Source organism: Phoenix dactylifera, chromosome 12 (genome assembly GCF_051530095.1).
Source record: "Phoenix dactylifera cultivar Ajwa chromosome 12, Ajwa_hap1_PhDact_Kaust_v1.1, whole genome shotgun sequence".
NCBI classification, from domain to species: Eukaryota; Viridiplantae; Streptophyta; class Magnoliopsida; order Arecales; family Arecaceae; genus Phoenix; species Phoenix dactylifera.
The window spans coordinates 28,393,819-28,421,141 of NC_143201.1; the positions used below are offsets into that span (position 1 = coordinate 28,393,819).

The following is a 27,323-nucleotide window of genomic DNA, read 5'->3' on the forward strand; positions in this document are numbered from 1 at the left end:
TCTGATTGAACATATTATTGTGGTCAGCTGTGGTACTCTCAACTTACATCTCTCTGGTGCAACCAAAATTGTCTTGAACAGCGTCACCGAACTGGCCTTAGGTCTTGGAGGCGAGCTTGTTGGATCTCTCATATTACTGTGACTGGAATGTGGGCTCTATGTACGAGGCCACTGTGTTAGCATATGGTGGGGGCTAAAAATGGTGCTTTAGCCATCCAACCCACTGCTAGAGAACTCTGGGGTTGCAGAGCTCGTCAGAAATGTTTCTTTCTTCTGCTCTTAATTTTAGTGCCTTATATTTTTCACTATTTTGTGCTTATATGGACGTTCAGAAGTGAACTCTATTATTGTTTTCCTGACAGGAATATTAGGGAATGCAGCAATCCCGATTCTGTCTTCCAGACTAATGTTGATACTTTTAATTTTAGCACCTTGGATGTACAGGAAACTTTTAGTTTCCCCCTTTCACTTTTCCCTGCATTAAAATTAAAAATCTGCTTGGTGGTTTGATGGAATGGATTCTATTGATTTTATGATTTTTTTTTTAATCTTTTGCTCAGAAGGTTATTGCCATCTAGTGGGGGATGTTTGAAATGGCCTAAATTCACTGTACAGTCCTGCTCTCCTGGTCTATTCAGTTGCACCAATGGTCAGAGGAAGATGACTTCTGTTATTGTGATAAGAAGATGCCTTACAATCTTACTGCATACGATCCCATATTTAAATTGTTGTTTGTAACGAGAGGGCTGTTTTGCATGCGAGTCGTTGTTAAGTAGCCTTGTTTTGTAAGGGGGCAATTTGAATAAGATCTGCGTTTCATGATAATATTTATCTGCTGGAAGGAAAGAAACTTCATTGTCTATTATCATTCTATAACAATAATAATTAAATCTTATCCTAGGTCTGTATGGACAAAACCTTTGAACTCAATTTAGCTGATGATGGGGTGAAAAGCTATCGTTTCATCATTTCATAGTAGCAGAAAGTGAACTTTATCGGCGAGCCTTCTAGTCGATCACGTTCTACGATTTGATTTGCCTTTTCTTTTGGTACAGATTTTGCAGGCGACATCTTGTGAGACCAACTTTAGCCCCATCGACCCTTGTGTCTTCATTTCTTCATCCAACCTTCCTCACTGTGCTGTCTCTTGGGCTTTAACGTGAGGGAGATCAAGGGACTTCGCCTTCTTAATTTATCAATTGATAGTCCTTGTATGTGCCACGTCAATCAACATCTCATGATGTGACCGGTCCTACGGGTTACGGCTGCTGTCTGAATTGACCTTCACAGACCAAATCCTAACGGTCCGCTAACTCGCTGCGCCTCCGGGTGCGCCACGTGGTTAACCGGGGCTTTGGATTGGAAACCTCCACGGACCACGTGGCGTGCCTGGCACGCATCATCGCCGCTGATATATCACTGCGCGCGCCCATCCTCCCCTTGATGGATCCATCGATGATCGATGGCGTCGCCGTCCTTGTTCTAGCGTTTGGAAAAGCGGAGTGAAGCGAAGCCCATTCTCATGGCTTCCTCCGCCCCTTCTTCTCTTGCTCCCGCGGAGGTCCCCATGGAGCTCCACGCCCGCAACCGAGAGAAGCTCGTCCGCGCCCTCCGCAATCACCTCGCCGCCTCTTCTCTTCCCATCCGCGGCTTCGTCTTGCTCCAGGTGATCACTATCCTCCCAACCTGATCTTTCCCTCTTCTCGTATAGATTCGAAATCTGGATTTTTATTTTTTTTCCTTATTTTATTTTATTTTTTTTGGTCCAGGGAGGCGAGGAGCAGACGAGATACTGCACGGATCATGTGGAGCTCTTTAGGTTTTTTGCCGCTCTTTCTTGCTCTAGCTTCCTTTTCTTCATCCTACGTGCCTTTTGGATTCGATCTTGTTTGTCTTTAGGGTTTGGGTTTAGAAATCCTTGATTGATTGAAACATTTCTTGAATTTGAGTTCTTGCGGTCTGGTGTCTCGTATACCTCGTGTAATGATTGTTCTGGCAAGTTAGAGATGTCAAGAGTAGGACGGTGATTCTAAATTCTAATTGCTGATGTTTCTTGTGGACAAGAGGAGACTTTGAATAGTTCTTGCTTCCATGGATTGGTGAATTTCTTCATTCTTTTTCGTCCTTATGGTATCTTGGATCTTTTTTTTTTAATATCTTTTTTGAGAAGCCTCGTCGCTGTTTTATATGCGTTATCATTACGTGATTTTTACAAGAACCCATAATGCATGGATCGCTGCAATATACTGTCGTATTGTCTAGTGCTGGTGAGTTCTATGATCAAACTGTTTTAGGTTCTTTTTTGGCTGCAAGATTGGAGTGGGTACTGACGTCTTCTTTTATGCAGCTAATACCCAATACTATTTTAGTTTGCCACTTTGTCAAGATAGTTATGGAGTCTGAGACGATAGTCTTTAGATGCTATTTTCTGTGTAATTTTTTTTTCTTTCATTTTTGAAAGAAAAATAATCTTAATTTGAAGTAAGGTTTTTCAGATAATATTTCATATTACTATTTTTGACCTGTTATTTTTCAAGATTTCATATGGATAACGAGAATTTCTAGAGACCTAGGTAAATGAGAGTATTTTCTCACCCTATAAGCCAAATCGATAGCAGAGGAGACTGAAATTTAAATCTTTTAGCAGAAGATGAGTTTTTGCTATACCCATTAGATTTTTGACACCACCTGTTTGGATCCTCGTGTTCTTTTGCTTTTTCTTTTTTTGTTTATTTTTCTTGAATTTGCTGGTGTGTTTTTCATGGTACTTGACATGTGGTTGCCAACACAACAGGTTTTGCTTTTCTTGCTGCTTTGTTATGAACATATCTTTGTTTCTTGTTTACTGGAACGTGTTATGTATAGTTTGAGACATGTGCATTGCATTTCCGAATGTTCATCTTCTTAATCCAATAGATGATAGATGCTTTATTAATTAAAGCATCTTTTTTCTATATCAGATTTCTTTTAATATAGTACAATCAGTAGGCCTATGTTGACCAAGTAGAGCAACTTTGCATCAGTTAGTACAAACTGAGAGCATTCTCTGAGGATTTCTGTTTGCATTAAAGACCCTCTGCTTCCCCAGTGGTAGTGTCAAGATGAATATCACATTTTGACTATATGAAAGCAGTGCTTCAGGGGAGGTTTGTTCTCTTTATCAAATGTCGACAACCATTCCACTGGCTCAAAACATCTGCATTGTTGTTGAAGCAAACACTACTCTAAATAGAACTTTGGAATTTATTACCCTTCTATCTCATAGAAAACAAAAGCTTTAGTAGGTGATTTGACGTTGAAGTGCTTGTTTCTAGTTTCTACAATATATCAAGAATGATTAAGATATTTTAATGCTTTCGCAAAATTGGCATCTATAATGTTTGGCAAAATGCTAATTTTTGCAAAAATGATCGTTCTTTCTTTAAGTTTCAATAATTACCTCTTTGTACATGTCCTGTTATATATACAATTCTATGCTAGCTGTACTTTCAGTACAGGTGTCACATGAGGTGATGTGTGTTTTTGACTTTACTGATTGGCTCGTACATTTTATGAAACAAGTTTATACTTGTGTTACATTATCAATATTTTCATTGTCAAAATCTTTTTTACTTGTTTGTTACCCTATTAACATAAATAAGCACTAGTTATTATCAACTAAAACACATACAGATCAGTACTATTTTATATGGTATATGGTGGCATCTTTTCTTGAAGCAGTTCTTCCTGTCTACAATTCATTCATGCATTCTTCATTTGATTTTTCCCTGTACCTTCCACGAAAGGCAAAATATCTTCTCTAGTCGTTGGCTTATAAATTTACAGGCAAGAGAGTTTCTTTGCTTACTTATTTGGAGTTAGAGAGCCGGGCTTCTATGGAGCTATTGTAAGTTTAATGTATTAAGCTTCTCCTCCTGTCTTGTGCTTTATTATGGGTTATCATATCTCTCATTTTGCAGGTGTATTATGCCTCAAAAAATTCTTTAAATAGAATTTCCTTTCCTTCATTTTTTATCATTGTATCTGCCTTAAACTGAACTCTGAAAGTTCTTTACATAAATGGATTGCTAATGCTGGGTCAAAAACAGGTCTCTATTTTGCCATGCAATGTAATATGACTGTTTAGAATGAATACTGCTGGCAAAGTAGTTCCGCACTGACCTTTGAAGGATGGTGTACATTATATGTGGGCATTTTAAACTATTTTAGATATAATTTCTTGTAAGATGCTTAGGACTTCCAACCTTATTCTTGAGGAATGTTGTGCAAGAGAAAGAAATACTCATTGCCAAGGGTGCAATGGATTTTTTTTCCTGCAAGTTTAGTAAGTTTTTTTGTAAGACAGGAGCTCAGTTCAGTCTACTTATTTAAGAACTAGATAACTAAGCTGCTGATGGTGAGTCATAAACTTGTTTATATCCCGAAATTCAAGGCCTTTTCTCTTACTTGTCAAAGCCTGTACAAATGGAACATTTTGCAAGGTCCAACACATTTCTATTTTTATTTTTTTTCTCACAATGCCGTCATAAATGCTTATTATTTGTGGTTTATGATATTTTAAGCCTAGAAGTTCTCTAAACCAATTTTTTGGTGGCTCAATTTTCATTTTTTGTAAGTTGGGGGCCTGAGTTGATATAAGTGTCTTTGCTTGAAAGGATATTGCCTCCGGGAAGGCACTTCTGTTTGCCCCAAGGTTACCTGCTGATTATGCTGTTTGGTTGGGTGACATAAAGCCATTATCCTACTTCAAGGTGATTCTGTTTTGAAAATTCCAGTGTTTCACATTTTTAACTGTATGCTCAGCTATAACAATGTTGAATTATTCTTCATTTTTTTTGTATTGTCATCTATAGGAAAGATATCTGGTTGACTTGGTGTTCTATGTTGATGAGATGGTACAAGTGCTACGTGACCACCATGGAGAATTAGGGAAACCTTTACTTTTTCTCTTGCATGGGTTGAACACAGACAGCAATAAACACTCGAAGCCTGCAGCATTTGAGGTGCCTGAGTCTTTATGTTCCTTTCGCTGTCTTTCTTGACAAGAACTAAGGAACCAATTTTTCAAATACGTGTTCATCTTTTGAGGTTTAATTTTGGATTGCAATACCTTTGAGGTCATTTTTCTATTAATTATTTAGGCTTACTGGAAAGTTAATTTGGTATTATGTCCATTTATTTGACTTAGAACTGCCATGCTTTGTTTTCTTGGATCTTCGGCTCCTTTTTTCCCCCTTCTTTTGTCAGTTGCCAAATCATGTTTAGCTTTACCAAATTGTTTTAAAATTTATGACTATTCCGCTGATCTTGCAGAGTACAATCTCTTTTTGGAGGAAGTACTGATCAGCTTTCAACTTTATATTTACAATTATTATCTGAACTTTTAAGCTCTTCTTGATGGTGACTGGTCTTAACTTTGAATTTGCTTGCTCTTGGAGCCCACATGCCTGAATGCATTTTGGTATGTTTGTAATGGTTCTGAGATGTTGTTGAACAACTGCTGCCTTAGTTGCTTATTCTTTTATAAATTGTGATTAATGGGCAGTTTCTAACTAATATCTCCTGACAGTTAACTATAAGAATCAAATATCTAGGTGCATGATTTCAGAAACCAATGAGGGAATAGGTCTTATCTGCAGCTACTGGTCTTCTACCCCCCATCTTTGAAATTTTCTATCATCTCTTTGGCATCCTCAAAAATACATGATGAGAGTGATGCCTTCACTGGAAACACATTTAAGTTCTATTGATGATGGAGGCTATTCTCTATGGTTCCTTTCATTCGTTGCTTATGTTTCATCCTTGCACAAAAAATAGTTTAGAAAAATCTCACGCACTCTCCTGTTCTTTAGGTCTCCTTCAGGACCAACTAATGAAGATGATACAGAAATCCACATACATGGTCTCTAATCAATCTGTTGATTATGAGCAGACTCCCTAGCAAATGCAATTAATATTAAATAAACCTATTAGCTGTAGTTGTGGGGGGCTAGATTTAGGATTGAAACTCTATGCCCAATGAATTGAAGACTACTCTCTTCATGTTCTCAAGTAATATTTATAGAATAAAGAGTCAACCAAATTATGCTTCTATGAACTTCTCGCTTATTGCTATATTTGCTTAATTTTGTCCAAGTAGTCCTTTCCAATGTGATTGATGTTTACTACTTGCCACCCTTAGAAATGGATACAACTGTTCCTTAATATCTACTTGAAGGGAGAAGATCAAATATTCATGGTGTCTCACACCACTGACCATAATGTGGCTATTCATCTAATTGCAGTGACGTGTGTCATAGTACTTGGAAGTCTGTGGTAAGACATCTTTATTAGTTGTTAATGGTTATTTTCCATGTTGTTAAAATCTTGCTATCTATGATCTGGATTTTTCGATTTGGATCAAAGTGGCCCTAAACAATCTAGATCTCATTCTTGGATAGTTAGGACCATAAGATCCAGATCTGCATTATACATCATAGAATCCTTTTACTCATAAGATGTAACCTGATCATGTTATTACATGTTAAATCATGTGAGCCATTTCATATAATTTGTTGGTATATATGGGTTTTAAAATTACATATTTATCTGAACTAAGCTTGTGAATTAAGGCCTCTACTGTTAGAATTGATAGATGGAATAACTAAACATGATGTTTGTTTCGGTGGAAATGCTATATCCAAGATTTTGATGGTGGGAAGTGTAATTCTTCCATGTTTGCACATGGATCATGTTGGCTTGTTGTATTGCCAAAATCACACCATTGGCAGTTCTTGGACTGGATACTTGTAAGCAAGAGCTATGAAGAAGAAAGGTCGAGTTTGGACTTGTGTTGTAATATTCGAGTTGCTTGAGAAGTCAAGATGCTTGCTTCATGATTTTCTCCTTAAACTGTGCAATTACTTGTTAATGTTCGCTTTATAACAGGGCTAGAACAAGTTATAAATGAGCCTTAGAATTGTTTGAGAAGTCATAAAGCTTTCTTTATAACCCAACCTTAAACTATATGACCATTTGCAGATGTTTACTTGATTACTGAGTCAGGACAAGTTGTAAATGAGCCCAAGAAATGGTTAATAGATTTCTCTTTTGAGTTGGCTCTTAATGTTGTTATTAGCCTTGCAAGAGTCTAGAGAGCTCCAATAAAGGCTCAGTAGGTTGTACGAAGCAGCAATTTGTGACACCACTAGCTATTTGTATCATTGTAGGGTATGATTTGGCATGGAAAGTAGGGCAGGAAGAGATCTCTTGGGGTGGCACCTGGAAGATGGCATACTGGCAAAAGTACCACACTGTAGTAAATAGGTCAACAAGGTAAACAGAAGCATTTGGTGAAGCTCAGACCATGTGGAAGTTACACGGGGGTCAAACAAGCATGAGAGGGGTTGGCCAGATAACTATTATGTTAGAAAAATGGTAAAAAATGACCTAAGATGACTTGGAATAAGGAATTTGTACATCAAAAGAAAACATTTTCCTGTTTTCAAAAAGTTGTAAGCACGGTATGCCATACCAGTCCATACTAGTGCTTACTGGGCGTATCATTACCATATTGGTACTTTGTAAGGGGCGTTCCGAGTATTGATACGCCGAACAGCCCCCATATCGGGCATACAAACACCATACTAAGATAGTACCCGTACAAGGTCTAGTATCGAGATTGCGAACCTTGATTGTAACTTATTATGGATGAAACCTAGATATTTCGGTATTATTTCCTTAAGGTAGAGGGGCTGAAAAGGATGAATCTTTGTTTTGTTGATCCAAAACATGATCTGGAACTATTGGACATGAAACTGATCAAAACAATGACTATTGTTTTAGATGGTTGGTTTGAGGCTCACCTCAAGTCTCTAGGTAAGGCTTTTTGCCAAAAATCTAGAGGCTCATGAGTATGGCTCTATAAAGTGAGGCATGTATCACATAATAAGTCACATGGAAGGCACAAATTGATTGCATTCCCACAGCCAACGGAATGAGAGGGAGTAGGTGCATATATCTATACACACATATATAGGTTATTCATCGACATTTACAATGTTTGATGATGAATTGTTTATTAAATTTTGGTGATTTTCTAACAGTGGAATGGTATCAGTGCAAAGATACACCTTGTCTATCCATTTTATTGGTCGTAATCAGTAACTGATGAATCAATCTCATGTAATGAGTCTTCAAAGCTATTGAAACTTGCAGGAAGATTGTTCATTGTCGAAGTACAATGAGCAAGTATTCTATTTCTTAAACTTTGTTTATGCAATTGGAAACCTTTTCGAAAGCTTCTTTCTCAAACTTTAATCTTTCAGAGGTCCATAATTACCTATGCTCATTAGTCATGCCCCAGTTCTCAAGGCTGCTTAAGACTTGAAGTGGAAACTCTGATGTGAGCTAAAAATTTTGGCTGTTCATTTGCTTCATCTGCTGCTTCCCATATACATTTTCCTGTGTTCTCATTCACAGTGCTTTTAAGAACAAATAATATGCTAATTATAGGAATAGTTTATAGTCTTAGTACTCATGACAATTTCTTTCCATTTGAAATTATGTTCTTGCTATGATGTAGGAGATGGAGAAGTTTGATACTGATGTGAGCACCCTTCATCCTATTTTAACTGAATGCCGTGTTTTTAAGTCTGAGATGGAACTTGCCCTTATTCAGTATGCTAATGATGTAAGCTCAGAAGCACATATTGAGGTAATGTAGATTCTTCTACTTGAGTCATTTCTACATTGATCCAGTTGGTTCTGATCCTCTTGGTACCTGATGTAAATTCAATGTGGTGTTCTTTTCGTCCCCTTTCAACAATTAAAACTTTGGTTTACATCAGCTACATGCTTTTCTGCCGATTAATGCTTTCTATAGCTTATGAATTTTAGTTCGATTGCTTTACAAATTAAATAATCGCCTCATTATATCTCCCTTTTCATAATCTCAGAAAGTAAGTTACATGTATTTATTTTTGTAGTATTCATTTGGTATACTCAATTTTCATTTTTTATTCCTTACTTACAGGTGGCTGTGTGGCAATTATTAAGGATTTATGGACCTTTTTATTTAGTATGATATGACACTTTTTTATGCACATAAATGACAAGATATACGGAAACAGAAACCCATTTCAGTTGAAATTCATGGTAAGTCAACATACCTAGTGAGCTAGGTAATGCAGCAGTAGCGTAGTCATAGTATTGGCTTGATGTCAAGAACCTGAAGCTAAGAAAGACTAGAACTGAGGTCAATATTGGTATCTGTAATGGTAGTTGAGGCAGGAGGTGCAGGCTCTGGCTCTGCTGCTTCTCAGGTAGAACAAGATTAGGTTGCTGTTCCAAGGGAAGCACAAGATTGAGAACAATTAAGTGTCATTAAGGCATGCTCCAAGAACTAAGCAGTAACAATTACAGTAATGAGAGCAGTAATGCAAGCATTTCATTATGAAGTTTTCTCCTCTTACATCAACAGTTAATAGAGAATGATGGAGAAAATGGTTGTGAAAACCTTCTAAATCACCGGAAAAATGCACCAAAAACTGAATTACTTTAAAATTCTGTAATCTCCCATTCAACACTTTGGAGTCAAAGGCAGGTGCTAACCAAGGGCTCAGTCATTGATTGCTCTTAGCTAGAAGCCAGTAAGAAAATAACTCCTGAACACTTGAGTCACCCAGTTGAGCTGAGAGGGTTCCTGAATAGGCAAATGCACGTGTAACATTAATGGCATCTAAAACAACTTTTGCAGATGAAATGCTGTAAAATTCCTAGCACAAGACTAGGGTGGGAAACGGAAAGAATGATGCTTGCAGTGTTCAATTTGCCAATGTTTGTGCACAAATTTTACATCCCCTCCTTTGCCATTTGAGGGGGCATTCTCACACCATTATGTGATATCCCACATCCTTGCTCATGAGATACACCATATTTATGTCATTCAAAATTCAAATAGACAAATTTCTGTCCTCCTGCTTATCCTTAATGCCATCAAGGAATTTCATCACAGTTGCTATAAATGCATCTTAAATGGAAAACAAAATTATGTGAAACTATGATGAACTTCCTTGTTTTTATCATAGTTGCCGACTTAATTTCTTCTAAATAAAAAAGAGGCAGGAGGACAGAATTTTATTTATTTTGACTTAATTTCTTCTAAATAAATGCAAATAGACTGGCATGGTTCTGCCGATTCGAAAAATCAAGCATGGGAAAGGGACAGGGAGAAGAAGAGAGAGGAAAAGAGAGGGCGGGAGGGAGAGAGAGAGAAAGGGTGGGATAGGGAGGGGGGGAGGTCTTGGTTGTCCTCTTTGTTTTATTTCGAAACTGAGGATCCTATTTATTTTTGCCATTTTTGAAATAAAGTCGGCAAATGGTTTGCTGACTTACTACTATGAAATCAGCAAACCATTTGTTGACTTCATTTCAAAAAATTCAAAAAAATAACGATTCGCTCCTGCAAGGCATGGTATGGGCCCGTACCATAATATGCTGGTCACCGATCCAGCGAACCTTTGGCAAAACCCATTTGAATATATAATAAATACTGGAGGAAGGGCCGGAATCTTAGACCTTTTGTTTAACAAATAAGCTCTAATAAATTGAGCTACTTGTCTCCTGAAAAATATGGGCTCACGGAGACATGAGGTGGCAAACGCAAATACATGGATGCGGGAGGGGAAATGTGGACAGTATACATGCCTCACAAATGGGCATATTGGGAGAGTTTGTACTATATATTATAATTGATAAATATACACAATTTATGGTTAAAGCTTTCAATTTTCTGCTAGTGGTTGGCTGGTGGAGTTTTGTAGTTTAAAATGATCTGTGCGGAGGACATAGAAAACTTAGAAAGTTAGATGTTGTCTACTTCCTTTCTGCCAAAATTTGATTCTGGTGTCTTTAAAGGGAGGATTGGGTATTTGACATAATTTGTGTGAGGTCCGCTAATAAATTTTTATGGTGGTGTTTAAACAGATTAGGTCTAATCTCTCAAAGCCCTATCCTATGTTTAGGGTTTTATGGCTTTAGGAATTTGAGGCTTTTATTAAGGTTAGTTCTTAGGTAATTTTCCTCTAAATGACACATCATTTGAGTGCTTGCAAACTCCTGGTAGATATACTACTCTGTCTGCTAGACTCTCTCTCTCTCTCTCTCTCTCGCTCGTTAGCCTTCCCCCTTCTTCCCTCCAGCTTTTAAGTTTTTTTTTGGATAGCAATGAGACACTATCTGTGTGTGTGTGTCATGTCTCATGCCTAGCTTGTTAAAGGCTGCCATGTCTGACACTTGGAGCCACTTATGCGCTTGGCAAACGTGGCACAGGTCTCCAATGAACACTGGCCCTTTCTCTGTTTCTCATGCAGCGAGCCTCATATGTGTTTTACTGGTCTCAAGAATGGGACGTCATCGCTTCTGGCAAAGTTACAGGAGTTGCTAGCTCAAAGAGCTTGCTAGGTGGGCCACAAGGTTGTGAAATTAAAGTTTTCATTGTTTCAGCATATGCAAAACGTTATTATTATGCTTTGCAGGAAAGTAATGCTAGGAAAATGAAGAGTCATTTGGTGAAGTTGGTGAAAGAATTTTAGAAATCTTATTTACTGGGCTTTATGTTGGTGAGACTGGGTGTTAGTTTATGGATTGGATTTTCAACTTCTTTGGACCAAGCTGGAGCTGCATTGCTATGATATCTTTCCCCCTTAGGCTAGCCACTTTTGTTAGTCAGTTGCATCGTGATGGATGCTTTTGTCCTCCATCTGTATATACAGCAATAGCATATCACATATATAGCTCAAGTCAGTGTTCCTTATTTCATATATTCATTGAGTTTGAGTCTCTGCAGCAAAAATTGCTGATCTTTCCATGTTATTATTCTGATCCATATTAGGTTCTGAGAAAAGCAAGGGAAGGCATGAAAGAATATCAGTTGGAAAGCATCTTTCTTCATCACATTTACATGTATGGTGGTTGCAGGCATTGCTCGTATACTTGTATATGTGCTACCGGTGAAAATAGGTGAGGGTTATCTCCGTAGAACATTTATTTTATCAAAGGCTAGTAAATATTAAGAAGCAAACCACCCCAAAACAACAACCCCCCCCCCCCCCCCCCCCCAACATGCTTCATCAAAGTGTGGTAACCCATTACAGCTGCTGGTGGTGATCTTATTTAGTACTTGGATGAGTAACTTCATGGCTAAAAAAATATCAGATGATAGCTTCTGAATTTACAAGAATGCTAGTTTTTCTACATGATTTTGTGGATAAAAAACTTGTGATGTTACCTTGTATTTTGGAGAATGAATGCATCATGCCTTTAGCCATATTGCAAGCTTTCAGAAATGAATACTGTTAAACAGCTGGCTGAATGTTGGATGTCTGAATTGTTGTTGGACATGCATTTTTCAGATATATGCATGTGGGCGATGGAAGATAGTTGCACAAGAAATTGTCCACCATCATTGCCACTGCCACCATCAAGGTTTTAGAACTTGCAGTATGGTGTAGTACCAATAGCTGGTTGACACAGTACGTACCATGGGATGTGTCATACTAACACTGCATTGGCAAGCTTGGCCTTCCAAGTGTTTTTCTTCTTGTTTATTAGGGTTGCTTTTTTTTTTTTGCCTCCATTTTTGGCTTGGCACTGCTTCCACCTTCCTTCCGACCTTCAAATGAATGGGCAAAAAAATTTTTAAGGGGTTCTGCAGGGTATGGGCATTACCTTAATTGTCAACTGCTTTAATATTGTACAATATCTTGCATGCGTAGTTGTAATTATGGTTATGTTTATTCCTCTAAGCAAGGTTTTAAATACCATAGGAGGCTGTATCATCTGGTGTTGATGCTTGTCATGCTTGGGAATGTGGCATTCAGGCACTAGCATGACACTAGCAAAACTATGCTGTGTGCTGATCCAGCACTGAATGAGCAGCAATGATCAACATGGTCAGCACCTAATTGATAGCTCTAATAATACAGGGTCTTCGTGGCTTAGAGTTCCTTCCTTTTGTTTCCTGTAAATACTATTGTATTTTTTCTTTTTTTTTTAAAAAAAGGCAGCAATCTGTTTTTTAAGTTCTATGTTTTAGGGTCCTATCTAAAGTATTAAGCTTGGGTTTACTCTTCAGATACCATATTCTACATGCCCTATTACAAAATTGGCATGATTTGAGAAATACTTTCTATTTACCAAATGATTACTGACATAAAGCTTTGATGCATGAACTTCGCTCATGAAAAAAGAGTATGATCTGGTTGACATACATGGCTTGCTGCAGTGTTTGCGTGCATGACTGGTGTCTGTCCTTGTATGTTTATATTTCCAAGCACTTTATGATTATTGTCATGGAAGGATGATTTTGTAACGAAATACTGTGTTGAAATTTAGTATTTTAAAAGGATATATTGTAATCTCTTCGAAAATAGCAAATAATTTTCTTTAGATGTAATGCATGTGATTGATAGTTACGCATGCACATCATATTTGAATACATGGCCCTAGTGTTTTAATGAATTGATGTTCAAAAAATGTCATGGCCAACATTTATATCTTCACTTTACTTAAAACACCTTTTCGTCTGAGACTTTAACTATAGGTAAATAGATTAGGTATTAGATGCTCGATTGTTTTGTTTTTGTTGATGTGATATACAACTTATAATCTCTTCTCATGATGGGGTCTGTTTTGTAGCTCTGTTCTTCACTATGGCCACGCAGCTGCTCCAAATGATCGGGTATTCCTGTTTTATGTTGATCATTATCTTTTTCTTTAAATTATTTTTTCTATTTTCCTAGATCTCTGTATTATAATTTTGTACTCCCTGAGGCATGTGCATGTTCTCTCCTGCTAGATTATTTTTTAAATACTGTAGACCGTACCACATAGGTCAGTCTGTGATATTATCTCTACCTAGCTGTAACTTTTGGGTTAAAATTAAGTCTTGTTTTTTTAACTAATTGTCAAGATGATATTTTTTTGTTCATCAGATGTCTTGGGGACTGTATTTCAGCTTGAACATGATGCTCTTTGTTTTAAGGTTTTTGGTTGCAGGAAGCTGCAACTTTAGCTGCGGCACTTTCTCTGGGAATCTCCTTCCCCTGTTTCACTTGATGTGGCATATGGTTCCCAGTCTAATGTTTGTTCATCTAGCTATCACTACAAGCAATCTATTTGTATCAATTATATGTTTAATCTATTAGTAAGCTTTTGCTATTTTTCCCCTTCGCCTCACCTGGATTTTACAATGAATTAGGTATGATGCATATGTCATTCAAAATATTCTTAGTGCTCCTTTATCCAACAATATGCTCCGAATGTTGTTTGCTAGCCCTAGCATTTTACTTTGCTTGTGTTCTTTCTCTTGCTTTATGCAACTGTACACTGGACAGTATTTATAATAAAATTGCAATATTTTCAAAGAATGGGCTGGGGCCGTTGGGCTAATCCAAGTGGGATATTCTTTAATACATGGATGGTCAAAAGGGATGTGCTCATGCACTCAGCCTAATCTGGACAGTTTGGCAACACTTCATCAACTAGATTGGGATAAACTGGAATGTGCCCTGTCAAACTCCTGCTGTTCGAGAAGTCTATCAATTGGTTCTGTTAGGATGGAAGATATTATATTGGGTTTTTCTTCCCTGTTTTATCTTCAGAATATTGGAAGTCCTATAAATGAAAGGAAAAGTTTCAGGTTTTGATAATTGCTATTTGTCTTATCAAACTGGTGCCTTGATAAATTGTTCCTGATACAAGCAGCTCAAGCCAGCCTGTTACGAAGAGAAAAGAGAGAGATAATTAAAGTTGTTGTTGGCATTCACTACATTTTATTAATTTTATAGGGATTGCTATTGTTCTCTGATATTTCCTCTTCAATTTTATCATATGTCTTTGGTAATGTGTAATGGGAATCTGTCTTCATATTTTTCTTTATTAAGTTCTTTAGGAGTATATTAAAATCACAGATCTTCAGACAAAACATGTATCTTGGGTTCAGATCTTTATACATAATGATAATGCACCAAGATTTGCCTTTCCCATCTTTCCAGCATTTGGCTTGTACCATCGTATGTCCTTTTCTGCTATAAGCCTATAACCATTTCTTCGAAGGCTTGATGATCAAATATCTCATGTGGCTATCATTACATAATTGTGATATTTTGTTTGCACACGCATTCTGTTTGCATGTGTTGCATGCATGTATATGTGTGTATATACACCCATTTTGTTGTTGAAGTTGTACACTTTGTCCTTTTGATACATAATCAGATTTTAAGGAATATGTTGGCCCATATTTTTTTGTTTAAGTTTGTTTAACATATAAATATGTTTCTCATGTGAACATTTTCTAGTGAAGTGAAGGACTTTCTCTTATTCTATTAGTTTGAAAATTGAGATTTGGTGAAAGGCTGCTTCTTTAATTATAACCTTTTGCCATGGTTATTATTCTATCTGTTTTCAGACCCTAAAAGATGGAGACATGGCATTGCTTGACATGGGAGCTGAGTATCATTTTTATGGCTCTGATATAACATGTTCATTCCCTGTAAGTAATTTGACTTTAAACTGTTGCTGTTGTCAATAAACTTGTTTTATGTTCCCAATTAATGGACTAAGTTACCAAATCATTTGTCATTTGACGTTGACAGAAATTATCACCACTTAAGTTACGTTTTTACATCATGGATTTTGTTTTTATGACATCGTCAATTCAGTATTTTGCTTTCTTTTCAACACCCTGGGGAAGTTTTAGTAATTAACTTCAAACTGTCATCAACTATAATCAATTTAATCCACTAGGCATTGGAGATTTGCTCTCCTAGAATAATAGATTCAGAAGAACCACGACGTGGATGAAATAAAAGTTATTAGGATCAGATGAAACATCATACAGAAACATAAAATATCTGGCAAAAAATGGGTCAATTTTCTTTATGAGGTCTACATGAGTAAGCACCAAACGATTGATGAAATAGTGTGGATATTTTTTTTTAAAATGAATCCAGAAATCTTTTGCTGTTGAACAAAGTGACAACCTCTCTCTTGAGGTTCTTTGATGATGGTGATCACTAAATTAAGAAGCGTGTCGAAACAAAAATTCCAATATAGCACTTCAACTAATATCACACATTTTATTCTTTTTGGAAATAAGAGTTTTCTTACTAAGGAAGATGTGGAGGCTTAAGGTGGCAATTAATTTAAGAAAACTTAGTTGCATTAGTTACCAGCCCAGTCAACATTTAATGTGGAAATGTGTGAAGAAACACATCATAATGGTCTGTGTGCACAACACAGGTCATGTCTTTCTGTTAGATGGTAAGCAATTTCACAAAGAATGCAATACCTATTAAAATTTCAGAAGCACCATTCCCATTACTCCTGTAATTTTCATTAATGCTATTACTGGTGAAACATAGCAAAACCATATACACCATGCCCATTTCAGATTATGAAGGCTAAAAAGTTGCACAAAAGCCACTCAAGAAGATTCTCATTGGAAAAAGATGCTCTTTGAATTAGGTTAGTATCATAACCACCCAAACAGCAGCAGCTAGAAAAAGGTGGAAGGTGTCCGTTTAGTTATCAGAGAAAATATCACCTCATAACTGACATAATTTAGGGTTCAACATTGTGTATCTTGTTGAGATGTGTAATATTTGACAAACTATCTAAATAAACGCATTCATGTAGGCTAATATGAAATTGGGACATTTCTAGTAGAAAGTTAATCATGTCTTCTTACCTATAAGTAATGCCCGCTATGTCACAAATGATACACAAGAATGACACTATAATACTAGGTGTTGATGATGGGTGATGGTTGTATCTTTCACGCGAAAGAAGGATTCACCTTCCTTTGCACGAACCCACCGATGGGTCGCGCAATCATCGCTTCAAGATCCATGCAGCCTGATGAACAACGAAGTTCAGAGTGATTTTAGATTTGTGTGGGGCGTGATCCAATGGACAATGTCGTGAAAGATACATCCTGAATCGATTGATGATAGTGAGTATTAAGGTGATTGAAATGGTGTGGAAGTCATGCTGAAAGATCTGGCACAATCATGGATAGAAGTACTAATAGGACTAAGGTCGGTGGAACCGTCCCGAATCGGGCGGTTCCACCCATTTTGACCCATACTGGTGGCTTACCCGTATGGTTTCGGCTGTAAAAATGAGACGCTTGTCGGAGCCGGAGAAGGAGAAGAAAAGAGAGAGCGAGCAAGGGAGGAAGGGAGGAGGAGAGGCGGCGGAAGATGGCAGAGGGCCGCAGGGGCCAGTGGAGGCCGTGGCCGGTTCCCCTGTTTTGTTCGAAACAGGGGAACGGCCGCGGCGTTGCCTGCCGCGGCCTCCACCGGCCCCCTACAGCCTTCGTCGGCATCCGTCACCCTTCTCTGGCCCTCCCTCCCCGTTCGCTCTCTCTTTCTCTTTTCCTCTCTTCCATGGTGCCGTGTCCTCTCTCGATACGGGCTCGACACAGTCTGTACCGAGTCGTTCTGCTGGAGAACTGGTACGGTGCCCGGTACTGGTTCTTCCGACCTTAAATAGGACCAAGAGCAGTTAGTTGGACATAAAGAGCCTTACCATATGTGAATACCTGCCATATCGCACTTGCTTTGAGATCTTGCTGTTGACCCCAAAGCCAATTCCTAGATGTTCTATTTTTACCTAATACAAAATCAAAAATTTTATATTGTCATCATCAGCCTTAAATCTTTGTTCAATCAAGAATATATTAACTGATTAGTTTTATCACATCATTAAATTTCTTGTCATTTATAACTAACAAATGCAATAAAGTAATGACTAGACATATTACACCATAATATTTATTGATATTTTATTTCTAGCTTGTTAGTATTTTCTATAACCTGTATCTGTTAATGCTACTTTATTGCAATCTAATCTACCAAAAAATCTTCTGCGCTCCAATCTGCTTCCAATTTAGTTAAGACAGGACATGTCACTAACATAATTTGCTCTGTGGCAATGCACATTGACAGGCCAGAGAATTGTGGGAATTAATAGGAGGAAGAGCAGTGTAGTGTGTATAGCAAGTAGAGGATGGGTTAGATGATAGAGAAGGATTGCCGCCGTGGAAAATACAATTATCAACAATGATAGGAGGCAGCTGAATGAGGAAAAAAACATGATGGCCAAGATGCTTAATGCACACTTTTCCTAAAACCAAATATCATATTTAAAATATTAAATAGCCTCCATTTCTTTGCTCAAAGTTGTACCAGAGGAGGCCTGGTTCAGTTCATGAAAAGGCCGATTTATTAATTGTCTTGGTAGGTAGCCGATATCGAGATGAACTGTGATATTAGTTTTTCTATGTCAAGATGGACAACCGAATGAATTCAAAGTGTCGAGATATTATAATATATTTTCCGATATAATGCTGATGAGATATTGATATATTAGCAGATATAAATGAGATTTATGGTGTTAGGCACTGATTTTGCTATTTAATGAGTTAAAAAATCCATGATAAACTAATGAAAGTTAAATTACATTAAAAGACCTCAACTGGTATGTTAGATTGTATTGGTTGACATCTTAAGATATTTCTGTTTTTTTAGCTGATAAATGAGATTGATATATCATATATACCTTGTTAGTGAGAACCTGATGCAGATATAACCGATGTCTTAACCAAGGTGAAACCCATGGCCAGTTTCTATCTGAGCAGTAGATTATTTTTTTTTAAATATAGGAATATAAATATAGCATGTACAATTGATGACTCGAATTGAAGGAGGTTGAGAGTAAAAGGTTTGGCATCTGGAAAAACTCAATAATAGGAAAGGAGTAATGTTGATTAGAAAATTACAGAATTTTCTGTCAAATGATCTAGATGGCAGTGGTTGCCTTGGGCAATGCAGCCCCTGCCCATCTTGCCGAGGGCTGGGTCATATACATGGGTGGTCCAGCCCTTAGTCTGGTGCCTAGGCAGCCCAATCCACTTAGGTGGAATGGGCAGGCATAACATGTCAGGCTTCTTGGACAGGTCAGGTGCATAGTAACCCTATAGCTGCCTATTAAATATTAGTACATAACCCCTCCCCCCCCTTTGTGCTTGTCTACAGTGCCTTAGAAGATACCAAATTATATTCAGATGCAAAAGTTGGAGGGAACAAAGATAAAGGGACAACGATTGCAATTCTAGGGATATGTGGAAGCATATGATTGATGACATCATTTAGTGTATCCAGTGTTTGAGAATAATTTAGCTTATGACATGTTTTCCTTTTTAGATTTAGAAGGACATTACTAGCTTACCCATGACATAAATTCATAATGAAGATCAGTGAGCTGGGTAATTATAAAAAAAAAGCATGGTATGGTAGGCAACAATTTTTTAAACTGTTTAAAGAAAATCAGTTAGTACTATATTAGTACATTTCCTTTTGTGGTCTAAAGAGTTGAAATATTAGCAGTGAACACTGAACACATCAAAAGGCATATGATAAGATGAACCAAAGTCAAGAATTCATGTCAGTCTAATAATATAGAGGAGAGAACATGAAAATGCAAGAAGGAGCTCGGGTCCCATGAAGTGCAGGCTTTCGCAGTTCAGGATACTTGAGAGATTGCTATGCAAAAGAATGACCTCATAGGCTAGAGAAGAAGAATTAATCAACATCGTCTGGAGCTATGAAAGTAGCAAAAGCTTCATTTGACAAACATGTACTTGGCAATCTTGGCATTTTTTAATGGTTAGGCCATTTGTCCTCAGTCCAGGATGTGTTCAAGCTCCACCAATTTATGAATGTTAGGAGCCCTCCAATGAAATACATCGACATTAAGTTCATTAGTTATTTCCTCCACCTGATAAATGAACACACTGTGGTGGAATATCTGTTGTATGGTTAGTGGTTGAGGTTAGTGACTGGGGGAGGGGATTGTTCTCACCTCCCACCATTAACCTTTAGATTATTTACAGCCTTGAGCATACATTGTGGGTGCCGACTGGCATTCATTTATTTCTTTTTATCATTTGTTTTTTCGGAAATCGACCCGATTACTTGGAAGTTTGATGACAATGTCCTTTAGATGAACAATAATGATCTCCTCACTGTCCAAGATAAATTCATCCAACACCTTTCAAATAAATGTTATGTGACTAATATCATTAAAATCAATGAATTTCTTCACTTTCAGAAATTATTTTCAACCTGACAAATAGACATTCTCTGGTGGCATGGTCATAGCATTTCTAAGTGCTGAGATTAATCATGTCATAAAATTATTCTCAATTCAAGAGAAATTTTAAATTGTTAATGTTTAGCACACATTTTTATATTTATTTGAAATCTACTCATTTATGTTCAGGTCAATGGCAAATTCACGAAGGAACAAATTGTTGTCTACAGTGTAAGTATTTATTTTTGGTACTATTTTTGAAGTAAATTTTGTTTTAGTTGTTTCGTATTTGCTATGTTGTGACGGTTTTGACAAATTTATGCTGATTAGCATTTTTCATAGTAATTGCAATGTTAGTTGCAGCATATTTGCATAAGGTTTATTCTTTTGTTCTAAATAGATATTTTCCCTCTGTGCACAGGCTGTCCTTAATGCTCACAATGCTGTCATAATGTCAATGCGACCTGGAGTGAATTGGATTGACATGCACAAGTAAGGGCAATTAGTTGGAATACTTAAAGGATTTGACATAGCCATCTCAATTCTGTTTTTAATTTGAGTTCTCTGTATGTTACTATTTTCATTTCACCTAATGAATAAGGAGTTCATCTTTGTCAGAAGATATTACATGGACTATGGGATATTTTCTCTATGTTTTCTTCATATGTATCTTCTATGGGCCACCTATTGGGTATAGATGTATAATAGAAATGTCTACAACTAGCACTGGGTAAAACCAGAATGTGTATTGATTGGTTTGCTACTATGTGTAAAATTCCCATTACACCCAAATGCATTCTAATGCTACTTTAAATACAATCAATTATCATTATTATCCATGAGTTATCTGGTAGTTGTCAGAACATTCAAATAGAATATAGTCTGAAAATTTAGGATGTGGATGCAAAGATTGGTGACCTCTTTAAAATATAAGATGCCATTAATGAAATCAGTAGATCTGGCCCAGCATATTAGTAGTGATAGTGATTCTTTGGTAAAAGTAAACTGCTTAGAGAATTAATTACTCAGATAACTCGAAAATATTTCACTATGATAATTATTTAGGTTTCAGAACACAGGATATGAAAAATCACCAGTATCTAGAAGCATTTTCCATCATCTGGGGAGTAATTGTCCCTTGGATAATGTACTAATCTGGCTGGTGCATCATCATCACTTAGTTAATGTTTCACAACATAATCACTTCATTCTACATATTTGAACTTCTGAGTTCTGATACTTTTGGTTAATGATATAATTTGTTGCAGACTAGCAGAGAAGACCATCCTTGAGTCACTGGCAAGGGAGGGATTAGTTCTTGGGTATGGTAGTAAAAATTTGCTCAGATCCTATTTCAATGCATATAATAAATTAACCTCCATTTTGCTGTACTTTTTTTTTCCAGTGATATCGAAGACATGATGGTGGTAAGACTGGGTGCTGTTTTTATGCCTCATGGTCTTGGACACTTCCTTGGGATTGATACCCATGATCCAGGAGGCTATGCCAAGGTTGGTGCTTTTTTTTTCTTCTTTTGATGATTTCACTCATTTGACATGTTCTTCTGATTGATTCTTTGAGTTATTTCATAGTGGCGATAATGGTTTATCCTGTGTAGGGTATGGAGCGACCCAGAGAGCCAGGATTGAGAGCCTTACGGACAATAAGAACCCTGCAAGAGGGCATGGTCAGTAATTATTTTACTTTCAAAATCATTATGATCCATGAATTTGGGGTCCATGCTTTTGATGTTTCGTGGAATATTTGGGTGCCCTAGTATGCAATACAAGGATATCATGGTAGGGACATCAAATTTCATACAGTGTAATAGTTGAAGTTAGTATTCTTACTCATTTGACTGGAAAGTGAATGTAACCTCATCTATATGTGTAACAACATTGTTTAAAATCATTTTCCACTTTTTTGTATTATCATACCTTTAACCTCTTCTTTATCTTTTTTGTGATCCTCTATCTCATTTCCTAAATCATGCTGCACATTGCCAGCTATTTTCCACCCAAAATTTATCTAGTTGTCCACCATGGTATGCTTGTGTAGCATCATGAGGCTTTAAGACTCATGATGCAGATGTTGCGTGTATTTCATAAGGCAATAAGATACTGACTGCTTATTATAGCAATGAATCCATCATGTAATCCATAGTAGGTCAGATGCTGTCAAGATATGTGCTGATTTCAGTATTTAAGATATTTTATGCGCTCTGATTATGAAAGGAATTTAAGGAAGCAAGCTTACAGTGGTTTTCTTTGGAAGATTACTTTTTGAGAAGTAATATTATTGCTAGTTAATAACTTCTCTCATGATAAGATAATCCTGTCTCAAGAGAGTCCTGCTGTTTTATTACCTTGAAACTTGTAAAACAAGGCTTGTGGTTAGTAACGCTTGTCTTTTCTAATCATTCCATGTAGATGCTTATCTTGGATACCATTTGTCCACAAATTGTAAGTTTTGGTGCATTTTGTAGTCAAGAAATACTAGTTTTTGGCATGTATAATACATGTAAGATAAAGAATGAATGGCTGTTATCCCATCTGATTAAAGAGTTTTCTTCATTTTTGATTGGTCTATTTCTCTTGTTTATTGCCCCTTAAGGCGAATAGTAACTAAACAACAGGAGTATATTTAAGGATGGGGTATCTATAGAATGGATGGATGGACCTAAATGACAAACGAAGGACTGGAGTTTGTGTTAAAATAATAGAGATGCTGTTATTCATAGTTCTTGTTGTTGATCTTGTATGCATTGTCTCTGCAATGAACATAGAACTACTTGACAATATCTTGTGGTTTTATGATCTGCATTTAGGTGATAACTGTGGAGCCAGGATGCTACTTCATTGATGCTCTGCTGGCTCCAGCCATGGAAGATCCAGTTTCATCAGAATTCTTTAACTGTAAAGAACTTGGAAGATACGGGAATTTTGGTGGAGTTCGAATTGAAAGTGATGTGGTATGTTCCTCCTCAAACTTGCGCTTATCTGAACTAGTAGTTGAGCTGTGATCCAGTTAATTTCAGTAACCCATCAGTGTCATAATGTGGCTCAAAGTTCTTCGTTTGTCCTTTTTATGAGAGAGAGAGAGAGGTGGTGCAATATCTGTCTTTGAGCGTTTTCGTGAGAGAGCAAGATAAGGCACTTCACAATAACTGCATTGCCTCAACAGGATAAGGTCTCCTCCAGCCTAAAGTTGACACTTCTTTCCCCAGTGCCTTGGGCATAGCCTATTCAAAATTTTTGATTTGGCCAGGTGGCCCATCAGCACCTTGTTTCGCCACTCTTTAAGTTGAGCTGTCCAGTCAGCTCATATTTTGTTGCAAGAATGATGCTTAGGTTTCTACAATTACATTAATTACTGATTAATGGAAGGAACTTGAAGAGGATTGTTTGCTGAATTCAATTTTTTGATTAGTACTAGTCTAGTTCATCCTGTTTGCTTCTTGCTTGAGCAGTTTGATTAAAGAGATGTGGAGGAAGTTTGCCCCTTCAAGGAAAGTGAAAATCATGTATCTTCAGCAGTAGCCTCCTTTTCATTCTATAGAGTTGAACATGACCAACTATGATAAGAGAGGAGACAGAGGAGGGTTCAAGACTTCAACAAATTTGCTACGACTGGAAAACTAGATTGGAGGAAAGTTTGCTAGTTCATGAAGATAGTTTCTTGTTTTCAAAAGAGGGGGAAAGAAAACATATGTTTGACCTAAGTAAGGATTAAATCTTACTATTATGAGTGCAATAATCAAGTAGACTTTCTGAAGTATGTGTGGATACCAAATAAGCCTCCCCATTCTTACTAACATGAGCTAACTTAAAATGTCCGTGCTAACTGCAACTATTGGCTTAGGACTAGTAGCTATTATTGGAAACAAAAAAGAAATGAAGGACACTTATGGATAGAGGTGATGCATGAGGAAAACATAAGGAGATGGTTAAAAGGAGATTAATGAGGCCATCCAATTGCAGGATGGAAGTGAACTTGAAGAAATGCTAAACAGCCTTTAAAGAAAAGGCTGTATCTTGTTGCTCTTCTCAAGCTACCGTTTTAGAAGGTTTCAGCCGGTGACAATTTTTAATATGGCCGTTTTCTTGTAGTACTAGTTTGTCCAGTCTCCTGGCTCCATAGTATCTGTAGGCAAAATGCGTGCCGATTGAAGCCTGTTCCATCTTCCATGATGGAGCTGTTAGTCAAGACACTTGTGTCAGCTGCTTTAAACAACATATTAATATTCAGCTTCTTTAAACAACTGTGTATAGATTTCAGCTGACATATGGTACATATCACATTGTTTGTTTTGATTATATGTAATTTTTCTGTTCAAAATAAGATAGAAAAACATCATGATTTAGCATTCTTTTGTCACATAAAAAATGCGTGTTTATAAGTTGTCATGAAATGTAGTTAATTATCTTTATAGGTTGTGTTTTTTGTTGCATTCCACTTTGAAAATCCTACTTATTCTCTATCTAGCAAAATTGTAAATGAAGATAAAACTCTTAGTTCTTCTCCTTATGGTCTGTGGATAATTATGGGTATTTATGGAAATATACTTCTCATTTTGTTCCCTTGGATGTAGATGCATTTTGATATCGGTAAGTTTTTTTTTGTGGTTATTCCTGACTTTAGTGGCTTTTAGCATTAAGATATGAGGACATCAGATCACTTCTCACGTCACCAGTCCGATGTGGAAATTGGTGATTGGCTGAGTGGTCTGTGAGGCCCAACTAACTTCATTGACCCACCTGTGTAGCACTCCAATTCCCGACTATCCACATCAGGCCAGTGAACTGAGTGGTGATCTGGCAGGTGATGGTTACCAGTACGCAAGATGTAAATGCTAGTTTCAGGTACCAACATGAAAAAACTGAGTCAAACTCTCAAATGAGAATTCTAATTCTGATTTTGCTATCAAAGGACGACCCTGACAGTAATAATGCCCTGAAAACTTTTTAAACCATTATCACTTTTTGTGATAAGACATTGATTGAATGAATATTGTAAATTTGCTGAACTGCATAAAAGGAGTTGCTAGAGCACCTGTAGCACCCCTATTGTTATTACAACATTGGTCATTGGAAAGTAAATGACCTGGCTTCTCTAGTTGCACAACGCAACATAGTTTCATCTACTATATAATGTGAATGGTTGGAGGAAATGAGTGTATACTGAAGCAACTGCCCTTCTTTTTGAATTTCTAAACTGCCTTCCACTTCAATGGATTCCACATCCTTGCAACTCTACTACCTTCTTCTTTTAGTCCTTTTACTCTGTTTCACTGTTTTGGCTCAATCATCACAAGTTTAGAGCTCCAATTTTGAGTAAATCAGCCTGTTTTTGAATAAGTTAGGATTGCATTGATCAGCTTTCGGGCTGGCTTCTTGATAGCTTTTAGTGGAAGCCCTGTATGAAAATGACAAATAGTTCTATTCACCGGTAATACCATTATGTTGTCGACTAGTTTTGTAGGCATATGATCATGAGAATTTTGGAAGAAAAAGAGCTGGCCTTATTAGATTTTTTATTGAATTTGTCACTAGTGTTTTCTCCTAGTGCTGGGGCTATGCAATCTTGTCTCGGTTAAGCTTGCTTTGTATCTTTGGCATATGTTTTGTCTCGCTACCGTGCTCAAGAGCTGGAAAATAGAAATTGATGGCCTAGTACGAAACAGTTAGAACCTATCATAGGTGTGGATGACATTTTTCCATAGCTCTGCTTGCTTTGTATCTTTGGCATGTACTTTGTCTCATTGCCATTCTCGAGGACTGGAAAATAGAAATCGATGGTCTGGTATGAAAAAGTTAGAACCTGTATAGAGATATTAGGTTTGGGATGGCATTTTTCTCATCTTATCTGCACATTTTACTGGTGGATTGATGCTTTCTGGTTATGCTCTTAATAGTTTGCTCTTATCTTACAGTATGTTACGGCTGAAGGCTGCAAAAATCTTACAAATGTTCCTCGGGAAGTATGGGAAATTGAAGCTGTAATGGCAGGTGCACCATGGCCAATAAATCGCAGCAGTATCAAGAGTGACACAGAGAACGGCCCCTCTTAGAACCTACAATCAGAGCCAAATACCTTCATCTGCCTTCAGGAGTTCTTTCTTGTATTTTAACTCGGTTTAGAAAAAGCTTAAAAAGTGCAGATCTTGCCTTTACTTGTTGCTGCCTCAAAATATAATCACAGACCTGTTTTACATTACAATGGAAGCTATAAGAAGCATAACACATGCATATGTAGAGGGGCCACTTGCAGTATGTTTTTGTAGTTCATGTGGTTCTCCGAACAGGTTGCAACTCTGTGGGTTTAAATTTCAGTCATCTAGAACTTGCAGTTGCTGGAGTTGAGGAATCGAGCATCTGTGATCTATCAATTCTTGCTTTATAATATATTGGGTTGGTTTCTGCTCTGAAGTTTTAGTTTTTGTGTAACTGATATAAAATGCAATGGGTCTTCACTTGCTCTGACATCATTTTTTTCACTTATGTTGTGATCCATAGGCTTTAAGAGATCATTCTGACGTCAATTTTTAAATTGTGTTGGTGATCCATAGGTTTTAGGAGATCTTAGTGGATATGAGATCAAATTACACCTAGTGTAATTTTCGCAAGGTTACATCTTTTTTTTTTTTCCGGAAAGGTTACAACACGCTCAAATTCAATACTGAGTTCGAAGAGGGCCGGGTCAAAAAAATCCACTCTTACCAAGAATCTGAGAAGCCACACGACCTTATTCGTAAGTACTGTAACTATCACATTTTATACTTCGGTGCTAACCAGGTGGATTTCTCTCCCTTTGTAGGCTTCAATGGTCCGTCTGATGCGACTCCACACGTTTCATTACGTTTCATTACGTTCCCCGAGGAAGGCGCATGACGGTATTGGATTTGGTTGAGGCCACCCTACTACTATCCAAGAAAACAATTTAAATGACACGACGGAGATGTGAGATATTTGAGAGGCAATTGGCCATTTCTTAGTAACGTGGAGTCGGCTCTCCTAACAAATCTATAAAATCTACAGTAGACTCGCTGCACCAAGTTTCAGGATACCAAGACCTGGCATGTGGGCATGGGCTTGTTTGATTTCATGAGTCCCAACTTTGAATTTGATAACACCACCAGTCAACTGATGCTTCTTCTTTGGGTTGGCACGAGGCTGGCAAGAGAGCTG

The 27,323-nt window shown here is 37.3% G+C and overlaps 1 protein-coding gene across 2 annotated transcripts; it reads left to right on the forward strand.

Moving 5' to 3' along the window:
* Positions 1-1,376: 1,376 nt before the first annotated feature.
* LOC103709551 (Metallopeptidase M24 family protein) lies at positions 1,377-26,564 on the forward strand. 2 transcript variants are annotated; one of them, XM_008794973.6, is made up of 16 exons: positions 1,377-1,666; positions 1,770-1,819; positions 3,826-3,886; positions 4,656-4,751; positions 4,854-5,003; positions 8,564-8,695; positions 11,873-12,000; positions 13,678-13,720; positions 15,449-15,532; positions 20,326-20,367; positions 20,558-20,628; positions 21,405-21,458; positions 21,542-21,647; positions 21,755-21,823; positions 22,964-23,107; positions 26,069-26,564. In XM_008794973.6, the coding sequence occupies exons 1-16, from the start codon at positions 1,523-1,525 to the stop codon at positions 26,204-26,206; spliced, it is 1,512 nt and encodes a 503-aa protein (XP_008793195.4). In that variant the 5' UTR covers positions 1,377-1,522; the 3' UTR covers positions 26,207-26,564. The 2 variants fall into 2 exon arrangements, with proteins under 2 accessions (XP_008793195.4, XP_089782923.1); XM_089926797.1 differs by lacking the exon at positions 4,854-5,003 and having other exon boundaries at positions 1,437-1,666.
* The last annotated feature ends 759 nt before the right edge of the window (positions 26,565-27,323 follow it).

What these genes read in the sequence shown, in the direction of transcription:
- LOC103709551 (XM_008794973.6), top strand. Translation starts at nt 1,523, where the DNA reads ATGGCTTCCTCCGCCCCTTCTTCTCTTGCTCCCGCGGAGGTCCCCATG. An exon ending in CGGGCTTCTATGGAGCTATT is followed by an intron (nt 3,887 to 4,655) that starts GTAAGTTTAATG and finishes TTTGCTTGAAAG; the next exon opens with GATATTGCCTCCGGGAAGGC. An exon ending in TTCGAATTGAAAGTGATGTG is followed by an intron (nt 23,108 to 26,068) that starts GTATGTTCCTCC and finishes CTTATCTTACAG; the next exon opens with TATGTTACGGCTGAAGGCTG.